Source organism: Mustelus asterias, chromosome 21, assembly GCF_964213995.1.
Source record: "Mustelus asterias chromosome 21, sMusAst1.hap1.1, whole genome shotgun sequence".
Taxonomy (NCBI): Eukaryota; Metazoa; Chordata; class Chondrichthyes; order Carcharhiniformes; family Triakidae; genus Mustelus; species Mustelus asterias.
This window is the reverse complement of record NC_135821.1, coordinates 30566395-30584472: the sequence shown is the minus strand read 5'-3', so window position 1 is coordinate 30584472 and position 18078 is coordinate 30566395. Positions and strand designations below refer to the sequence as shown.

The window sequence follows — 18078 nt, the reverse complement described above, 5'->3', positions numbered from 1 at the left end:
GCAGCACTCCCTCAGTAGCAGCCCTCAATGGTGCAGCACTCCCTCTGTCTTGCCTGTCCAACATTGCAGTCTCCTGTCAGTGCTGCATTGGAATAGCAGCTTGGACTTTGTACCCTAAGCCTGTCAGAGAGGCTTGGCCCCTCACCACCCAAAACTCTGCCATTTCTGAACTCTCACCAGGTTTTGTTAACCCTCTGCTCACTGAACTCCATTAGCTCTTGATTTGATAGCACCTAGATTTTGGAAGTCTTATCCTCGATTTAAATCCCTCTGGAGCCTTTGCATTCTCTGTCACTGTAACCTTCCAAAATCTCTGCTTCACTACTTCTGGCCTCTTGCATATCCCCAATTTTAAACATTCTACCATTGTGCTGCCTTCAGCTGCCTGAGTCCTGAGCTCACACTAACCCTCAAACTAACCCCTCACCCTCACACTAACCCCTCACCCTCACACTTACACAGGATAGCCCATCACAACTAACAAAAGGGCCCTCCCTTAAAAATGCAAATTTCTAGACTCCCTGAATAACCTTGAGTAATGGAAAGAACCCTCAGACCTTTGATCCGGACCTTCAGAGCACTCTCCGTGCTCTCATCCCACATACTCCCCTCATTGGAGATCTCTACTGCCTCCCGAAGATACACAAGGCCAACACCCCCAGCCGTCCCTTCATATCAGGGTATGGGATCCTGTGTGAGGACCTCTCTGGCTATGTCGAGGGAATCCTGAAACCCATTGTACAAAGAACCCCCAGCTTCTGTCGCGACACTACGGACTTCCTACAGAAACTCAGCACACATGGAGCAGTTGAACCAGGAGCACTCCTCGACACAATGGATGTCTCGGCACTCTACACCAGCATCCCCCATGACGATGGCATTGCTGCAACGGCCTCAGTGCTCAGCGCCAACAATTGCCAATCTCCAGATGCAATTCTACAACTCATCCGCTTCATCCTGGACCACACCGTCTTCACCTTCAACAATCAGTTCTTCATCCAGACACACGGAACAGCCATGGGGACCAAATTCGCACCTCAATATGCCAACATCTTCATGCACAGGTTCGAACAAGACCTCTTCACTGCACAGGACCTTCAACCAACGCTATACACTAGATACATCGATGACATTTTCTTCCTTTGGACTCATGGTGAACAATCACTGAAACAACTATATGATGACACCAACAAGTTCCATCCCACCATCAGACTCACCATGGACTACTCTCCGGAATCGGTTGCATTCTTGGACACACGCATCTCCATTAAGGACGGTCACCTCAGCTCTTCACTGTACCGCAAGCCCACGGATAACCTCACGATGCTCCACTTCTCCAACTTCCACCCTAAACATGTTAAAGAAGCCATTCCCTACGGACAAGCCCTCCGTATACACAGGATCTGCTCAGATGAGGAGGATCGCAACAGACACCTCCAGACGCTGAAAGATGCCCTCATAAGAACAGGATATGACGCTCCACTCATCGATTGACAGTTCTGACGCACCACAGCGAAAAACCGCACCGACCTCCTCAGAAGATAAACACGGGACACGATGGACAGAGTACCCTTTGCCGTCTAGTACTTCCCCGGAGCAAAGAAGCTATAACATCTTCTCCGGAGCCTTCAACATGTCATTGATGAAGACCAACATCTCGCCAAGGCCATCCCCACACCCCCATTTCTTGCCTTCAAACAACCGCACAACCTCAAACAGACCATTGTCCGCAGCAAACTACTCAACCTTCAGGAGAACAGTGACCACGACACCACACAACCCTGTCACAGCAACCTCTGCAAGAGTGCCAGATCATCGACACGGATGCCATCATCTCACGTGAGAACACCATCCACCAGGTACATGGTACATACTCTTGTGACTCAGCCAACATTGCCTACCTGATATGCTGCAGGAAAGGATGTCCCGAGGCATGGTACATTGGGGAGACCATGCAGAAGCTACAACAACGGATGAATGAACACCGCTCGACAATCACCAGGCAAGAGTGTTCTCTTCCTGTTGGGGAACACTTCAGCGGTCACGGGCATTCAGCCTCTGATCTTCGCGTAAGCGTTCTCCAAGGCGGCCTTCATGACACACGACAGCGCAGAATCGCTGAGCAGAAACTGATAGCCAAGTTCCGCACACATGAGGACGGCCTCAACCGGGATCTTGGGTTCATGTCACACTATCTGTAACCCCCACGACTTGCCTGATCTTGCAAAATCTCACTAACTGTCCTGTCTGGAGACAATACACATCCCTTTAACATGTGCTTAACCGTCTCTCCACTCACATTGTCTGTACCTTTAAGACTTCATTCCCTGTAAAGACTTGCATTCCAACGATTATCTTGTAAATTGAGTTTGTGTCTATATATGCCCTGTTTGTGAACACAGCTCCTCCCTCACCTGATGAAGAAGCAGCGCTCCGAAAGCTTGTGCTACCAAATAAACCTGTTGGACTGTAATCTAGTGTTGTGAGACTTCTTACTGTAAGAACCCTGGACACAGGGGGACTCACCATCAGTAACAAAAGAAACTCTCCGAAGAAGGACACAACAAGCCACCCCCGGGTCACTTTAAAATAATATGTGAAATCATTCATTTATGTGCTGCACAGTGGTTATCACTGCTGCCTCACAGTCAGGGACCTGGGCTGGATTCCCGACTTGGGTCACTGTCTGTATGGAGTTTGCACATTCTCCCCGTGTCTGCGTGGGTTTCCTCCGGGTGCTCCGGTTTTCTCCCACAGTCCAAAGGTGTGCAGGTGAGGTGAATTGGCCATGCTGAATTCTCCCTCATTGTACCTTCCACAGTAACTTCATTACAGTGTTAAATGTAATCTGACTTGGGACACTAAAAGTAAATAAATAATTTGTCAAATAAGTAATTTTTGTACAGCCAACAAGGGTTCTGACCTGATACCAAACCCATGAACCATCCTGATAAACGAGGATGTCCCTGCACCCCCACGCTCCGCCAACTATTGCCCCCACACCAGCCCAGTACATACTACCCTAATGCACAACACGCCATCCTGCCGACCACAACATAAAACACCCCCCCCGCCCTCCCCTCCCCCACACCCCCCCCCCCCCCCCCCCCCCCCGCCGCGCCGCCACCTCACCCACCCTAACAGACACACACGGGAGGCAAAAATGCCAAGACATGGAAAAGCAACAAACCACCATTTAACCCACAACCTACCCACCAACATCAGGAAACCCCCCAAGGATTTTTCCCCCCACCGCCTGACCTCCCCCCAGTAGCCCACCTGCTATCCACCCCTCCCCCCGAAAAAACAGAATCTGACTCAGCAACAGACACACAAAACCTCCCCAGCCAGGAAACCCCAAAAAAACTCTCCAACACACATGCCACCTTGACATCCACCCCAACCCTCAGAAACACATAAGCCCCCAACCTAACAGCCCCCTCCCCCTAACACACAGCACCTCAACAACCACCTTCCCCCAACCACCTAAAATAGAGCAGAAGCAGACCATCACCCTGTTTTCCTTTCCCCACCTACCCCCTTTCTTCCACCACACAGGCCCCCTTTCTTCCACCACACAGGGGTACCCACCCCCCCACCCCCCCCCCCCCCTCCCCCCCCCCCCCCATTCACCCTCCCACCCAACAAAGAGCGAACAGGAGTAATAATATATAAGAAAAAGGCGCAGGGAGCAACAAGGGTTGGACGTGAGCAGAAAGAAAAGTGGCAGAGCACGAAGGAAAGGGGGACCAACCCCAAAAACCTCATCCTCACTCTCACACTAACCCTTTGATCTCCTTAAAATCCACACCTCTCGCAGTGAGCAAGCGTTGCCCTGATGTTTCCAGTGTGCTTCTGACCTTCCTGTGAAGCACTGTGGCACCATTTCTTTCATGAAAGGCGCTAGATGAATGTAGCAGGTTGTTGTGTGAGAGTGGATCGCAGTGGACAGCGGACTCTGAGATAAGAGTGCAGTTCCTCTGACTCTCACGGGGCGGTTCCCTCTCTATATAAGCTAGGAGTGAGCATTAGAGCTGAACAATTCGGTGTGGGCTCGAGTCAGTGCGAGTCGGACAGGCAAAGTCCAACTCCCGACTGCAGCAAGCTGCCACCTGCACAGAGCCAGGTACAGGGACGGGCAGGGACAGACCAGGGACAGACCAGGGACAGGGGCAGAGCAGCCGCGTTTACACAACCACCGGGAACCGAGCGACTGACTGAGTGAGAGAGTGGAAAAGCAGACTGCCACTTCAGGGCATGAGTGACTGGGCGGGTGGGTGACTGGGTGTGAGTGACTGGGTGACTGGGTGAGTGAGTGACTTGGTGGGTGGGTAGGTGAGTGACAGGTTGGGTGAGTGACTGGGTGGGTGAGTGAGTGGGTAGATAGGTGGGTGGGTGAGTGACTGGGTGGGTGAGTTGGTTGGTGACTGGGTAGGTGGGTGAGTGAGTGACTGGGTGGGTGGGTGACTGGGTGGGTGGGTGACTGGGTGGGTGAGTGACTGGGTGGGTGAGTGAGTGACTGGGTGGGTGAGTGACTGGGTGGGTGGGTGACTGGGTGGGTGAGTGACTGGGTGGGTGAGTGGGTTGGTGACTGGGTAGGTGGGTGAGTGAGTGACTGGGTGGGTGAGTGACTGGGTGGGTGAGTGGGTTGGTGACTGGGTAGGTGGGTGAGTGAGTGACTGGGTGGGTGAGTGACTGGGTGGGTGGGTGACTGGGTGGGTGAGTGACTGGGTGGGTGAGTGACTGGGTGGGTGGGTGACTGGGTGGGTGGGTGAGTGAGTGACTGGGTGGGTGGGTGACTGGGTGGGTGAGTGGGTTGGTGACTGGGTAGGTGGGTGAGTGAGTGACTGGGTGGGTGAGTGACTGGGTGGGTGGGTGACTGGGTGGGTGAGTGACTGGGTGGGTGAGTGACTGGGTGGGTGGGTGACTGGGTGGGTGGGTGAGTGAGTGACTGGGTGGGTGGGTGACTGGGTGGGTGGGTGAGTGAGTGACTGGGTGGGTGAGTGACTGGGTGGGTGGGTGACTGGGTGGGTGGGTGAGTGGAAAAGCAGACAGAATTACAGTTTCCCCTGACAGCAGCTGTGTCGCTTTATTAGTCTGGGTTGAGAAATCGGGAGTAAGACAGATCGGAAATGGGAAGTTGTAGTTTCAGTCTGAGTGATGATATTGTGAGTTTGGGAGAAGTTGTCACTCCAGGGACGCAGTAAGGCAGAATTTTAACCGTGGATCATCATGAGCGAGAGGTTTATGAGTGTGGATTTGGAGTGTGTACAGTGTGTTTAGTGTACTGTGTGTTTAATGTGCAGTGTGTTTAATATGCAGTGTGTGTTTAATGTACAGTGTTTAATGTAGTGTGTGAGTTTAATGTACAGTGTATGTTTAATGTAGTGTTTAATGTGCAGTGTGTGTTTAATGTGTAGTGTGTGTTTAATGTGTAGTGTGTGTTTAATGTACAGTGTTTAATATACAGTGTTTAATGCAGTGTGTGAGTTTAATGTGCGGTGTGTTTAATGTGCAGTGTGTTTAATGTAGTGTGTGAGTTTAATGTACAGTGTTTAATGTGCGGTGTGTTTAAAGTGGTGTGTTTAATGTACAGTGTTTAATGTACAGTGTGTGTTTAATGTGCAGTGTCTTTAATGTACAGTATTTAATGTACAGTGTGAGTTTAATGTACAGTGTTTAATGTGCGGTGTGTTTAAAGTGCAGTGTGTTTAATGTACAGTGTTTAATGTACAGTGTGAGTTTAATGTACAGTGTGTTTAATGTACAGTGTGTTTAATGTACAGTATTTAATGTACAGTGTGAGTTTAATGTACAGTGAGTTTAATGTACAGTGTGTTTAATGTACAGTATTTAATGTACAGTGTGAGTTTAATGTACTGTGAGTTTAATGTACAGTGTGTTTAATGTACAGTGTGAGTTTAATGTACAGTGTGTTTAATGTACAGTGTGTTTAATGTACAGTATTTAATGTACAGTGTGTTTAATGTACAGTATTTAATGTACAGTGTGAGTTTAATGTACAGTGAGTTTAATGTACAGTGTGTTTAATGTACAGTATTTAATGTACAGTGTGAGTTTAATGTACAGTGAGTTTAATGTACAGTGTGTTTAATGTACAGTATTTAATGTACAGTGTGAGTTTAATGTACAGTGAGTTTAATGTACAGTGTGTTTAATGTACAGTATTTAATGTACAGTGTGAGTTTAATGTACTGTGAGTTTAATGTACAGTGTGTTTAATGTACAGTGTGAGTTTAATGTACAGTGTGTTTAATGTACAGTGTGTTTAATGTACAGTATTTAATGTACAGTGTGTTTAATGTACAGTATTTAATGTACAGTGTGAGTTTAATGTACTGTGAGTTTAATGTAGTGTCTGTGTGTTGCAGAACTCTGACACTCTGATGGATATGAAGACCATTCTCTCCGTTGCCTGGCTGCTGTTCCTGTCCCCGGGGCTGGGAGCCGCCCTGAGCCGCAGCCGCCGGGAGCTGAGCCCGGGGTTACACCGCTCCGGGATCCGGGACCCCGGGGGCGTTTACTGCCGCCGCCTGGCCTCCTGCTGCCCCGGCAGGGATGATGTGTGCGCCGTACCCTACATCGACACCATCTGCTACTGTGACCTCTTCTGTAACCGCACCGTGTCTGACTGCTGCCCCGACTTCTGGCTTTACTGCCTGGGGACACAACCTCCCACCCTGGGTAAGAGCCCACTCAGCACACTGGGGGAGACACAGGGGGAGACACAGGGGCTGACGGGTGGAGAGAGTGGTGACAGAGGGGGAGTGACACGGGGAAAGGGGCTGGAATCCCCCAAACACTTTCCATCTCCAGTCTGCGCTCCAAATCAACAGAAATACCGCAGATTTAACTGGCTGATTTATTCTGGAGATTCGGGATTACATTGAAAAAGTCAACTTGAGTTTCCTGTTTCTTGACATTGAGATTAAATAGAAAGTGTTTATGTGACAACGGGGTAAAGATTGGCTCCCCACCCCCTGCCCCCCACACAAACTCCCCCCCACACACACTCCCCCCCCACACACTCCCCCCCCCACACACACACTCCCCCCCCCACACACACTCCCCCCTCCACACACACTCCCCCCCCACACACACTCCCCCCCCACACACACTCCCCCCCCCCACACACACTCCCCCCACACACACTCCCCCCCCCACACACACTCCCCCCCACACACACTCCCCCCCACACACACTCCCCCCCACACACACTCCCCCCCCCACACACACTCCCCCCCCCACACTCCCCCCCCACACACACACACTCCCCCCCCCCACACACACACTCCCCCCCCACACACACTCCCCCCCCCCACACACACACTGTCCCCCCCCACACACACACTCCCCCCCCACACACACTCCCCCCCCCCACACACACTCCCCCCCACACACACTCCCCCCCCCACACACACTCCCCCCCACACACACTCCCCCCCCACACACACTCCCCCACACACACACTCCCCCCCACACACACTCACCCCCCCCACACTCCCCCCCCACACACACACACTCCCCCCCCCCACACACACTCCCCCCCCCACACACACTCCCCCCCCCACACACACACTGTCCCCCCCCACACACACACTCCCCCCCCCACACACACACTCCCCCCCACACACACACTCCCCCCCACACACACACTCCCCCCCCCACACACACACTCCCCCCCCCACACACTCCCCCCCACACACACACTCCCCCCCCACACACACACTCCCCCCCCCCACACACACTCCCCCCACACACACACTCCCCCCCCACACACACTCCCCCCCCACACACACTCCCCCCCACACACACTCCCCCCCACACACACACCCCCCCCCCCACACACACACTCCCCCCCACACACACACTCCCCCCCCACACACACACCCCCACACACACTCCCCGCCCCCACACACACTCCCCCCCCACACACACTCCCCCCCCCCACACACACACCCCACACACACTCCCCCCACACACTCACACCCCCCCCCACACACACTCCCCCCACACACACTCCCCCCCACACACACACTCCCCCCCCACACACACTTCCCCCCACACACTCCCCCCCCCACACACACTCCCCCCCCACACACACTCCCCCCCCCACACACACCCCCCCACACACACTCCCCCCCCCACACACACTCCCCCCCCACACACACCCACACACACGCTCCCCCCCACACACACTCATCCCCCCCACACACACTCCCACACACACACTCCCCCCACACACCCCCCCCACACACACCCCCACACACACTCCCACACACACACTCCCCCCACACACCCCCCCCACACACACCCCCACACACACCTCCCCCCCCCACACACACTCCCCCCCACACACACTCCCCCGCCACACACACTCCCCCCCCTCACACACACACCCCCACACAAACTCCCCCCCACACACACACACACCCCCCCCACACACACCCCTACACACACTCCCCCCCCACACAACCCCCACCACACACACCCCCACACACACTCCCCCCCACACACACCCCCCCCACACACACACCCCCACACACACTCCCACCCCACACACACACCCCCCCCACACACACCCCCACACACACTCCCCCCCACACACACCCCCACACACACACCCCCACACACACTCCCCCCCCACACACACCCCCACCCCCACACACACTCCCCCCCACACACACCCCCACCCCCACACACACTCCCCCCCCCACACACACAAACCCCCACACACACCCCCACCCACACACACTCCCCCCCACACACACATCCCCCCCACACACACACCCCCACACACACACCCCCACACACCCCCCCCCACACACACACACACACCCTACACACACACCCCCACACACACTCCCCCCCACACACACTCCCCCCCCACACACACCCCCACCCCCACACACACTCCCCCCCCACACACACTCCCCCCCACACACACACACCCCCACACATACACCCCCACACACACTCCCCCACCACACACACACCCCCCCCACACACACACCCCCACACACACTCCCCCCCCACACACCCCCACCCCCACACACACTCCCCCCCACACACACCCCCACCCCCACACACTCCCCCCCACACACACTCCCCCCCCACACTATACCCCCACCACACACACACCCCCACACACACTCCCCCCCCACACACACACACACACGCACCCACACACACACCCCCACACACACTCCCCCCCACACACACCCCCAACCCCACACACACACACACTCCCCCCCCACACACACACACCCCCCCCACACACCCACCCCCACACACACTCCCCCCACACACACCCCCACCCCCACACACACTCCCCGCCCACACACACACCCCCACACACACTCCCCCCACACACACACTCCCCCCACACACACACACACACTCCCCCCCCCACACACTCCCCCCCCCCACACACACTCCCCCCCCACACACACTCCCCCCACACACACTCCCCCCCCACACACACACACACTCCCCCTCCCCACACACACTCCCCCCCCACACAGACACACTCGCCCCCCACACACACAAACTCCCCACCACCCCCCCACACACACACAGCCCCCACACACACACACACCCCCCCACATACACACCCCCCACACACACACACACCCCCCACACACACACACACACACCCACACACACACCCCCACACACTCCCCCCCACACGCACCCACTCCCCCACACACACACCCCACACACACACCCCCCCCCACACACACACTCCCTACCACACCCACACACACTCTCCCCGCACAGACACATCCCCACACACACTCCCCCCATACAAAACACACCCCCCCACACACACCCCCACACACACACTCCCTACAACCCCCACACACACTCCCCACCACCCCCACACACACTCCCCCCCACAAAGACACACACCCCCTACCACCCCCACACACACTCCCCCCCACACAGACACACCCCCCAAACACAGACACACACCCCCACACAGACACACCCCCCCCACACACACACTCCCCCCCACACACACACAGTCCCCCCCCACCCACACACACACACACTCCCCCCCACTCACTCCCCCCCCACACACACACCCCCATACACACTCCCCCCCCACACACACTCCCCCCCCACACACACACCCCCACACACACTCCCCCCCACACACACTCCCCCCCACACACACACACACCCCCACACACGCTCCCCCCCCACACACACTCACCCCCCCCACACACACCCCCACACACACTCCCCCCCCCCACACAGCCCCCCCACACACACCCCCACACACACTCCCCCCCCACACACACTCCCCCCCACACACACTCCCCCCTCACACACACTCCCCCACACACACACCCCCACACACACTCCCCCCCACACACACACACACCCCCCCCACACACACCCCTACACACACTCCCCCCCCCACACAACCCCCCCCACACACACCCCCACACACACTCCCCCCACACACACCCCCCCCACACACACACACCCACACACATATCCCCCCACACACACCCCCCCCACACACACCCCCACACACACTCCCCCCCACACACCACACCCCCACACACACACCCCCACACACACTCCCCCCCCACACACACCCCCCCCACACACACACTCCCCCCCACACACACACTCCCTCCCCACACACACACCCCCACACACACTCCCCACCCCCACACACACTCCCCCCCTCACACACACTCCCCCCCCACACACACACCCCCACACACACTCCCCCCACACACTCACACCCCCCCACACACACTCCCCCCCACACACACTCCCCCCCCACACACACACTCCCCCCCACACACACTCCCCCCCACACACTCCCCCCCCACACCCCCACCCCCACACTCACTCCCCCCCCACACACACTCCCCCCCCACACACACACCCCCACTCACACTCCCCCCCCCACACACACTCCCCCCCACACACACACACACCCCCACACACGCTCGCCCCCACACACACTCACCCCCCCCACACACACCCCCACACACACTCCCCCCCCCCCCACACACACCCCCCCCCCACACACACTCCCCCCCCCCACACACACTCCCCCCCCCACACACACACACCCCCACACACACCCCCCCCCACACACACACACACCCCCCCCCACACACACCCCTACACACACTCCCCCCCCCACACAACCCCCCCACACACACCCCCACACACACTCCCCCCCACACACACCCCCCACACACACACCCCCACACACACTCCCACCCCACACACACTCCCCCCCCACACACACACACACACCCCCCACACACACCCCCACACACACTCCCCCCCACACACACACACACCCCCCCCCACACACACCCCTACACACACTCCCCCCCCCCCCCCACACAACCCCCCCCACACACACCCCCCCACCACACCCCCCCCACACACACACCCCCCACACACACCCCCCCCCACACACACACACCCCCCCCCCCACACACACCCCTACACACACCCCCCCCACACAACCCCCCCCACACACACCCCCACACACACTCCCCCCCACACACACCCCCCCACACACACACCCCCACACACACTCCCACCCCACACACACACCCCCCCCACACACACCCCCCCACACACTCCCCCCCACACCCCCCCCCCCCACACACACACCCCCACACACACTCCCCCCCCCACACACAACCCCACCCCCACACACACTCCCCCCACACACACCCCCACCCCCACACACACTCCCCCCCCCACACACACAAACCCCCACACACACACACAACCCCACACACACTCCCCCCCACACACACATCCCCCCCACACACACACCCCCACACACACACACCCCCACACACACTCCCACCCCCCACACACACACACACACCCCTACACACACACCCCCACACACACTCCCCCCCCACACACACTCCCCCCCCACACACACCCCCCCCCCCACACACACACCCCCACACACACTCCCACCCCACACACACCCCCCCCACACACACCCCCACCCCCACACACACCCCCCCACACACACACCCCCCCCCACACACACACACCCCCACACATACACCCCCACACACACTCCCCCCCCACACACACACCCCCCCCACACACACCCCCCCACACACACTCCCCCCACACACCCCCACCCCCACACACACTCCCCCCCACACACACTCCCCCCCACACATATACCCCCCCACACACAAACCCCCACACACACTCGCCCCCCCCCACACACACACACACACCCACACACACACCCCCACACACACTCCCCCCCACACACACCCCCAACCCCACACACACTCCCCCCCCCACACACACACACACTCCCCCCCCACACACACACACACCCCCCCCACACACCCACCTCCACACACACTCCCCCCACACACACCCCCACCCCCACACACACTCCCCCCCCCACACACACCCCCCCACACACACTCACACACACCCCTCCCCCCCCCACACACACTCTCCCCCCCCCACACACTCCCCCCCCCCACACACACTCCCCCCCACACACACTCCCCCCACACACACCCCCCCCCCACACACACACACTCCCCCCCCCACACACACTCCCCCTCCCACACAGACACACTCGACCCCCACACACACAAACTCCCCACCACCCCCCCACACACACACAGCCCCCACACACACACACACACCCCCACACACACACCCCCCACACACACACACCCACACACACACCCCCACACACTCCCCCCCCCACACGGACCCCCTCCCCCCACACACACACCCCACACACACACCCCCCCCCACACACACACACTCCCTACCACATCCCCACACACACTCCCCCCGTACAAACACACCCCCCCCCACACACACACACACACACACACACACACACACCCACACACACACACTCCCTACCACCCCCACACACACTCCCCACCACCCCCACACATACTCCCACCCACACAGACACACACCCCCTACCACCCCCACACACTCTCCCCCCCACACAGACACACCCCCCAAACACAGACACACCCCCCACACAGACACCCCCCCCCCACACACACACTCCCCCCCACACACACACAGTCCCCCCCCCACCCACACACACACACACACTCCCCCCCACACACTCCCCCCCCACACACACACCCCCACACACACTCCCCCCCCACACACACTCCCCCCCCACACACACACCCCCACACACACTGCCCCCCACACACACTCCCCCCCACACACACACACACACCCACACACGCTCCCCCCACACTCACTCACCCCCCCACACACACCCCCACACACACTCCCACCCCACACACCCCCCCCCACACACACCCCCACACACACTCCCCCCCCCACACACACTCCCCCCCACACACAACACACCCCCCACACACACTCCCCCCCACACACACACACACCACCCCCACACACACCCCTACACACACTCCCCCCCCACACAACCCCCCACACACACCCCCACACACACCCCCACACACACTCCCCCCCCACACACACTCCCCCCCCACACACACACCCCACACACACTGCCCCCCACACACACTCCCCCCACACACACACACACACCCACACACGCTCCCCCCACACTCACTCACCCCCCCCACACACACCCCCACACACACTCCCCACCCCACACACCCCCCCCCCACACACACCCCCACACACACTCCCCCCCCACACACACTCCCCCCACACACACACACACACCCCCACACACACTCCCCCCCACACACACACACACACCCCCACACACACCCCTACACACACTCCCCCCCCACACAACCCCCCCACACACACCCCCACACACACCCCCACACACACTCCCCCCCCCCACACACACACCCCCACACACACTCCCCCCCACACACGCACTCCCCCCCCACACACACACACACACTCCCCCCCACACACTCCCCCCCCCCCACACACACACTCCCCCCCCACACACACACCCCCCACACACACTCCCCCCCCACACACACACACACTCCCCCCCACACACACTCCCCCCCACACACACAAACTCCCCACCACCCCCCCACACACACACAACCCCCACACACACACACACACACCCCCACACACACACCCCCCACACACACACACACCCACACACACACACCCCCACACACTCCCCCCCCCACACGCACCCCCTCCCCCCACACACACACCCCACACACACACACCCCCCCACACACACACTCCCTACCACACCCACACACACTCTCCCCGCACAGACACATCCCCACACACACTCCCCCCGTACAGACACACCCCCCCCACACACACACACACACCCACACACACACACACCCCCACAAACACACTCCCTACCACCCCCACACACACTCCCCACCACCCCCACACACACTCCCCCCCACACTGACACACACCCCCTACCACCCCCACACACACTCCCCCCCACACAGACACACCCCCCCAAACACAGACACACCCCCCACACAGACACACCCCCCCCACACACACCCTCCCCCCCACACACACACAGTCCCCCCCCCCACCACACACACACACCCCCCCCCCACACACACACACTCCCCCCTACACACACAAACTCCCCACCACCCCCCCCACACACACACACCCCCACACACACTCCCCCCCCACACACACACACCCCCCACACACACTCCCCCCCCCACACCCCCAAACACACCCCACACACACACTCCCTACCACCCCCACACACACTCCCCCCCCACACAGACACACCCCCCACACACACACACTCCCCCCCCCCCCCACACACACACTCTCTCTCTCCTCTGACACACACTTTCTCTCTCCCCGCCCCGCCACCCCCCACCCCCACCCCAACACACACACTGTATCTCCCTCTCTCCCCTGACACATTCTCTCTCTCCCTGATAGACACACTCTCTCTCTCTCTCTCTCTCTCCCTGATAGACACTCTCTCTCTCTCTCTCCCCTGACACATTCTCTCTCTCCCTGATGGACGCTGTCTCTCTCTCTCTCTCTCTCTCCCTGATAGACACTCCATCTCTCTCTCTTCCCTGCCATTCTCTCGCTCTCTCTCTCTCTCTCTCTCCCCCCGACACTCTCTGTGCAAGTTGAGAGTGGGGGGTTGTGTGAGAGTGTGAGTGATAGACACCCAGCGCTTTCACATTTCTGCAATGTGCTGTTTGATTTACCTTCAATACTGAATCCCATATATTTGGAAACAAATGTTTAAAATTAATCTTTTTTGCACAAGTTTTCCATCAAATCATAGAATTCCTACAGTGCAGAAGGAGGCCATTCGGCCAACTGAATCTGCATTTTCTCTCTGAAAAGCCTGCACATGTCTGCTCAATACCCAAACAGCCTTTAAAGTGAAGCCCTTCCACTGTCAAATAGTCTATTGTCTTGGTTCACAAACAAGGAACCTGCTACATGAGTGTGTGAGAAAGGGGTGGTGGGATTGGGGGGGCCAGGGGTGGTGGGATTGGGGGGGCCAGAGGCGGTGGGATTGGGGGGCAGTGGGATTGGGGGGCAGAGGGACTTGGGGGCAGGGGCAATGGGACTGGGGGGCAGTGGGACTGGGGGCGGCAGGGGGGCAGGGGCAGTGGGACTGGGGGGCAGTGGGACTGGGTGGCAGTGGGATTGGTGGGCAGTGGCGAATGGTAATCGACCGCCAGGGGAGCTGAAATGTCTGTCAGGATGTCGAAGAGAAACGCTCTAAACAATTAGATTTTTAACTGCATTGACGTGTTGAATGTCTGCACTGGCACTGTGAGCGTGCTGGCACTGTGATCGCGCTGGCACTGTGAGCGTGCTGGCACTGTGATCGCGCTGGCACTGTGAGTGCGCTGGCACTGTGAGCGCGCTGGCACTGTGATCGCGCTGGCACTGTGAGCGTGCTGGCACTGTGAGCGTGCTGGCACTGTGATCGCGCTGACACTGTGATCGCGCTGGCACTGTGATCGCGCTGGCACTGTGATCGCGCTGACACTGTGAGCGCACTGTGATCACGCTGGCACTGTGAGCGCACTGGCACTGTGAGCGCACTGGCACTGTGATCACGCTGGCACTGTGAGCGCACTGGCACTGTGAGCGCGCTGGCACTGTGAGCGCACTGACACTGTGAGCGCGCTGGCACTGTGATCACGCTGACACTGTGAGCGCGCTGGCACTGTGAGCGCGCTGGCACTGTGAGCGCGCTGGCACTGTGAGCGCACTGGCACTGTGATCACGCTGGCACTGTGAGCGCACTGGCACTGTGAGCGCACTGGCACTGTGAGCGCACTGGCACTGTGAGCACGCTGGCACTGTGAGCGCGCTGGCACTGTGAGCGTACTGACACTGAGCGCACTGACACTGTGATCGCGCTGACACTGTGATCGCGCTGGCACTGTGAGCGTGCTGGCACTGTGAGCGCGCTGGCACTGTGAGCGCACTGGCACTGTGATCATGCTGGCACAGTGAGCGCACTGGCACTGTGAGCGTGCTGGCACTGTGATCGTGCTGACACTGTGAGCGCACTGGCACTGTGAGCGCACTGGCACTGTGATCGTGCTGACACTGTGAGCGCACTGGCACTGTGAGCGCACTGGCACTGTGAGCGCGCTGGCACTGTGAGCGCACTGGCACTGTGAGCGTGCTGGCACTGTGAGCGCACTGGCACTGTGAGCGCACTGGCACTGTGATCGTGCTGGCACTGTGAGCGCACTGGCACTGTGAGCGCACTGGCACTGTGAGCGCGCTGGCACTGTGAGCGCACTGGCACTGTGAGCGCACTGGCATTGTGAGCGCGCTGGCACTGAGCGCGCTGGCACTGTGAGCGCGCTGGCACTGAGCGCGCTGGCACTGTGAGCGCGCTGGCACTGAGCGCGCTGGCACTGAGCGCGCTGGCACTGTGAGCGCGCTGGCACTGTGAGCGCGCTGGCACTGTGAGCGCGCTGGCACTGTGAGCGCGCTGGCACTGTGAGCGCGCTGGCACTGTGAGCGCGCTGGCACTGTGCGCGCTGGCACTGTGAGCGCGCTGGCACTGTGAGCGCGCTGGCACTGTGAGCGCACTGGCACTGTGAGCGCACTGACACTGTGAGCGCACTGGCACTGTGAGCGCGCTGGCACTGTGAGCGCGCTGGCACTGTGAGCGCACTGGCACTGTGAGCGCGCTGGCACTGTGAGCGCGCTGGCACTGTGAGCGCACTGGCACTGTGAGCGCACTGACACTGTGAGCGTGCTGGCACTGTGATCGTGCTGACACTGTGAGCGCACTGGCACTGTGAGCGCACTGGCACTGTGAGCGTGCTGGCACTGTGATCGTGCTGACACTGTGAGCGCACTGGCACTGTGAGCGTGCTGGCACTGTGAGCGCGCTGGCACTGTGAGCGCACTGGCACTGTGAGCGTGCTGGCACTGTGAGCGCACTGGCACTGTGAGCGCACTGGCACTGTGATCGTGCTGGCACTGTGAGCGCACTGGCACTGTGAGCGCGCTGGCACTGTGAGCGTGCTGGCACTGTGAGCGCACTGGCACTGTGAGCGCGCTGGCACTGTGAGCGCACTGGCACTGTGAGCGCGCTGGCACTGAGCGCGCTGGCACTGTGAGCGCGCTGGCACTGAGCGCGCTGGCACTGTGAGCGCGCTGGCACTGAGCGCGCTGGCACTGAGCGCGCTGGCACTGTGAGCGCACTGGCACTGTGAGCGCACTGACACTGTGAGCGCGCTGGCACTGTGAGCGCGCTGGCACTGTGAGCGCACTGGCACTGTGAGCGCGCTGGCACTGTGAGCGCGCTGGCACTGTGAGCGCACTGGCACTGTGAACGCACTGACACTGTGATCGTGCTGGCACTGTGAGCGCGCTGGCACTGTGAGCGCACTGGCACTGTGAGCGCGCTGGCACTGTGAGCGCGCTGGCACTGTGAGCATGCTGGCACTGTGAGCGCACTAGCACTGTGAGCGCACTGACACTGTGAGCGCGCTGGCACTGTGAGCGCGCTGGCACTGTGAGCGCGCTGGCACTGTGAGCGCACTGGCACTGTGAGCGCGCTGGCACTGTGAGCGCGCTGGC

General features: G+C 59.6%; 1 protein-coding gene across 1 annotated transcript in view; it reads left to right on the top strand.

Moving 5' to 3' along the window:
• The first annotated feature begins 4043 nt into the window (after window positions 1–4043).
• Window positions 4044–18078, top strand: part of LOC144509529 (tubulointerstitial nephritis antigen-like) — a 37420-nt gene continuing 23385 nt past the window's right edge. Inside the window, exons 1-2 of the mRNA XM_078238434.1 lie at window positions 4044–4126; window positions 6393–6705. Coding sequence (XP_078094560.1) covers window positions 6408–6705 — 298 coding nt within the window. The 5' untranslated portion in view covers window positions 4044–4126; window positions 6393–6407. The remainder of the gene's footprint in view (window positions 4127–6392; window positions 6706–18078) is intronic.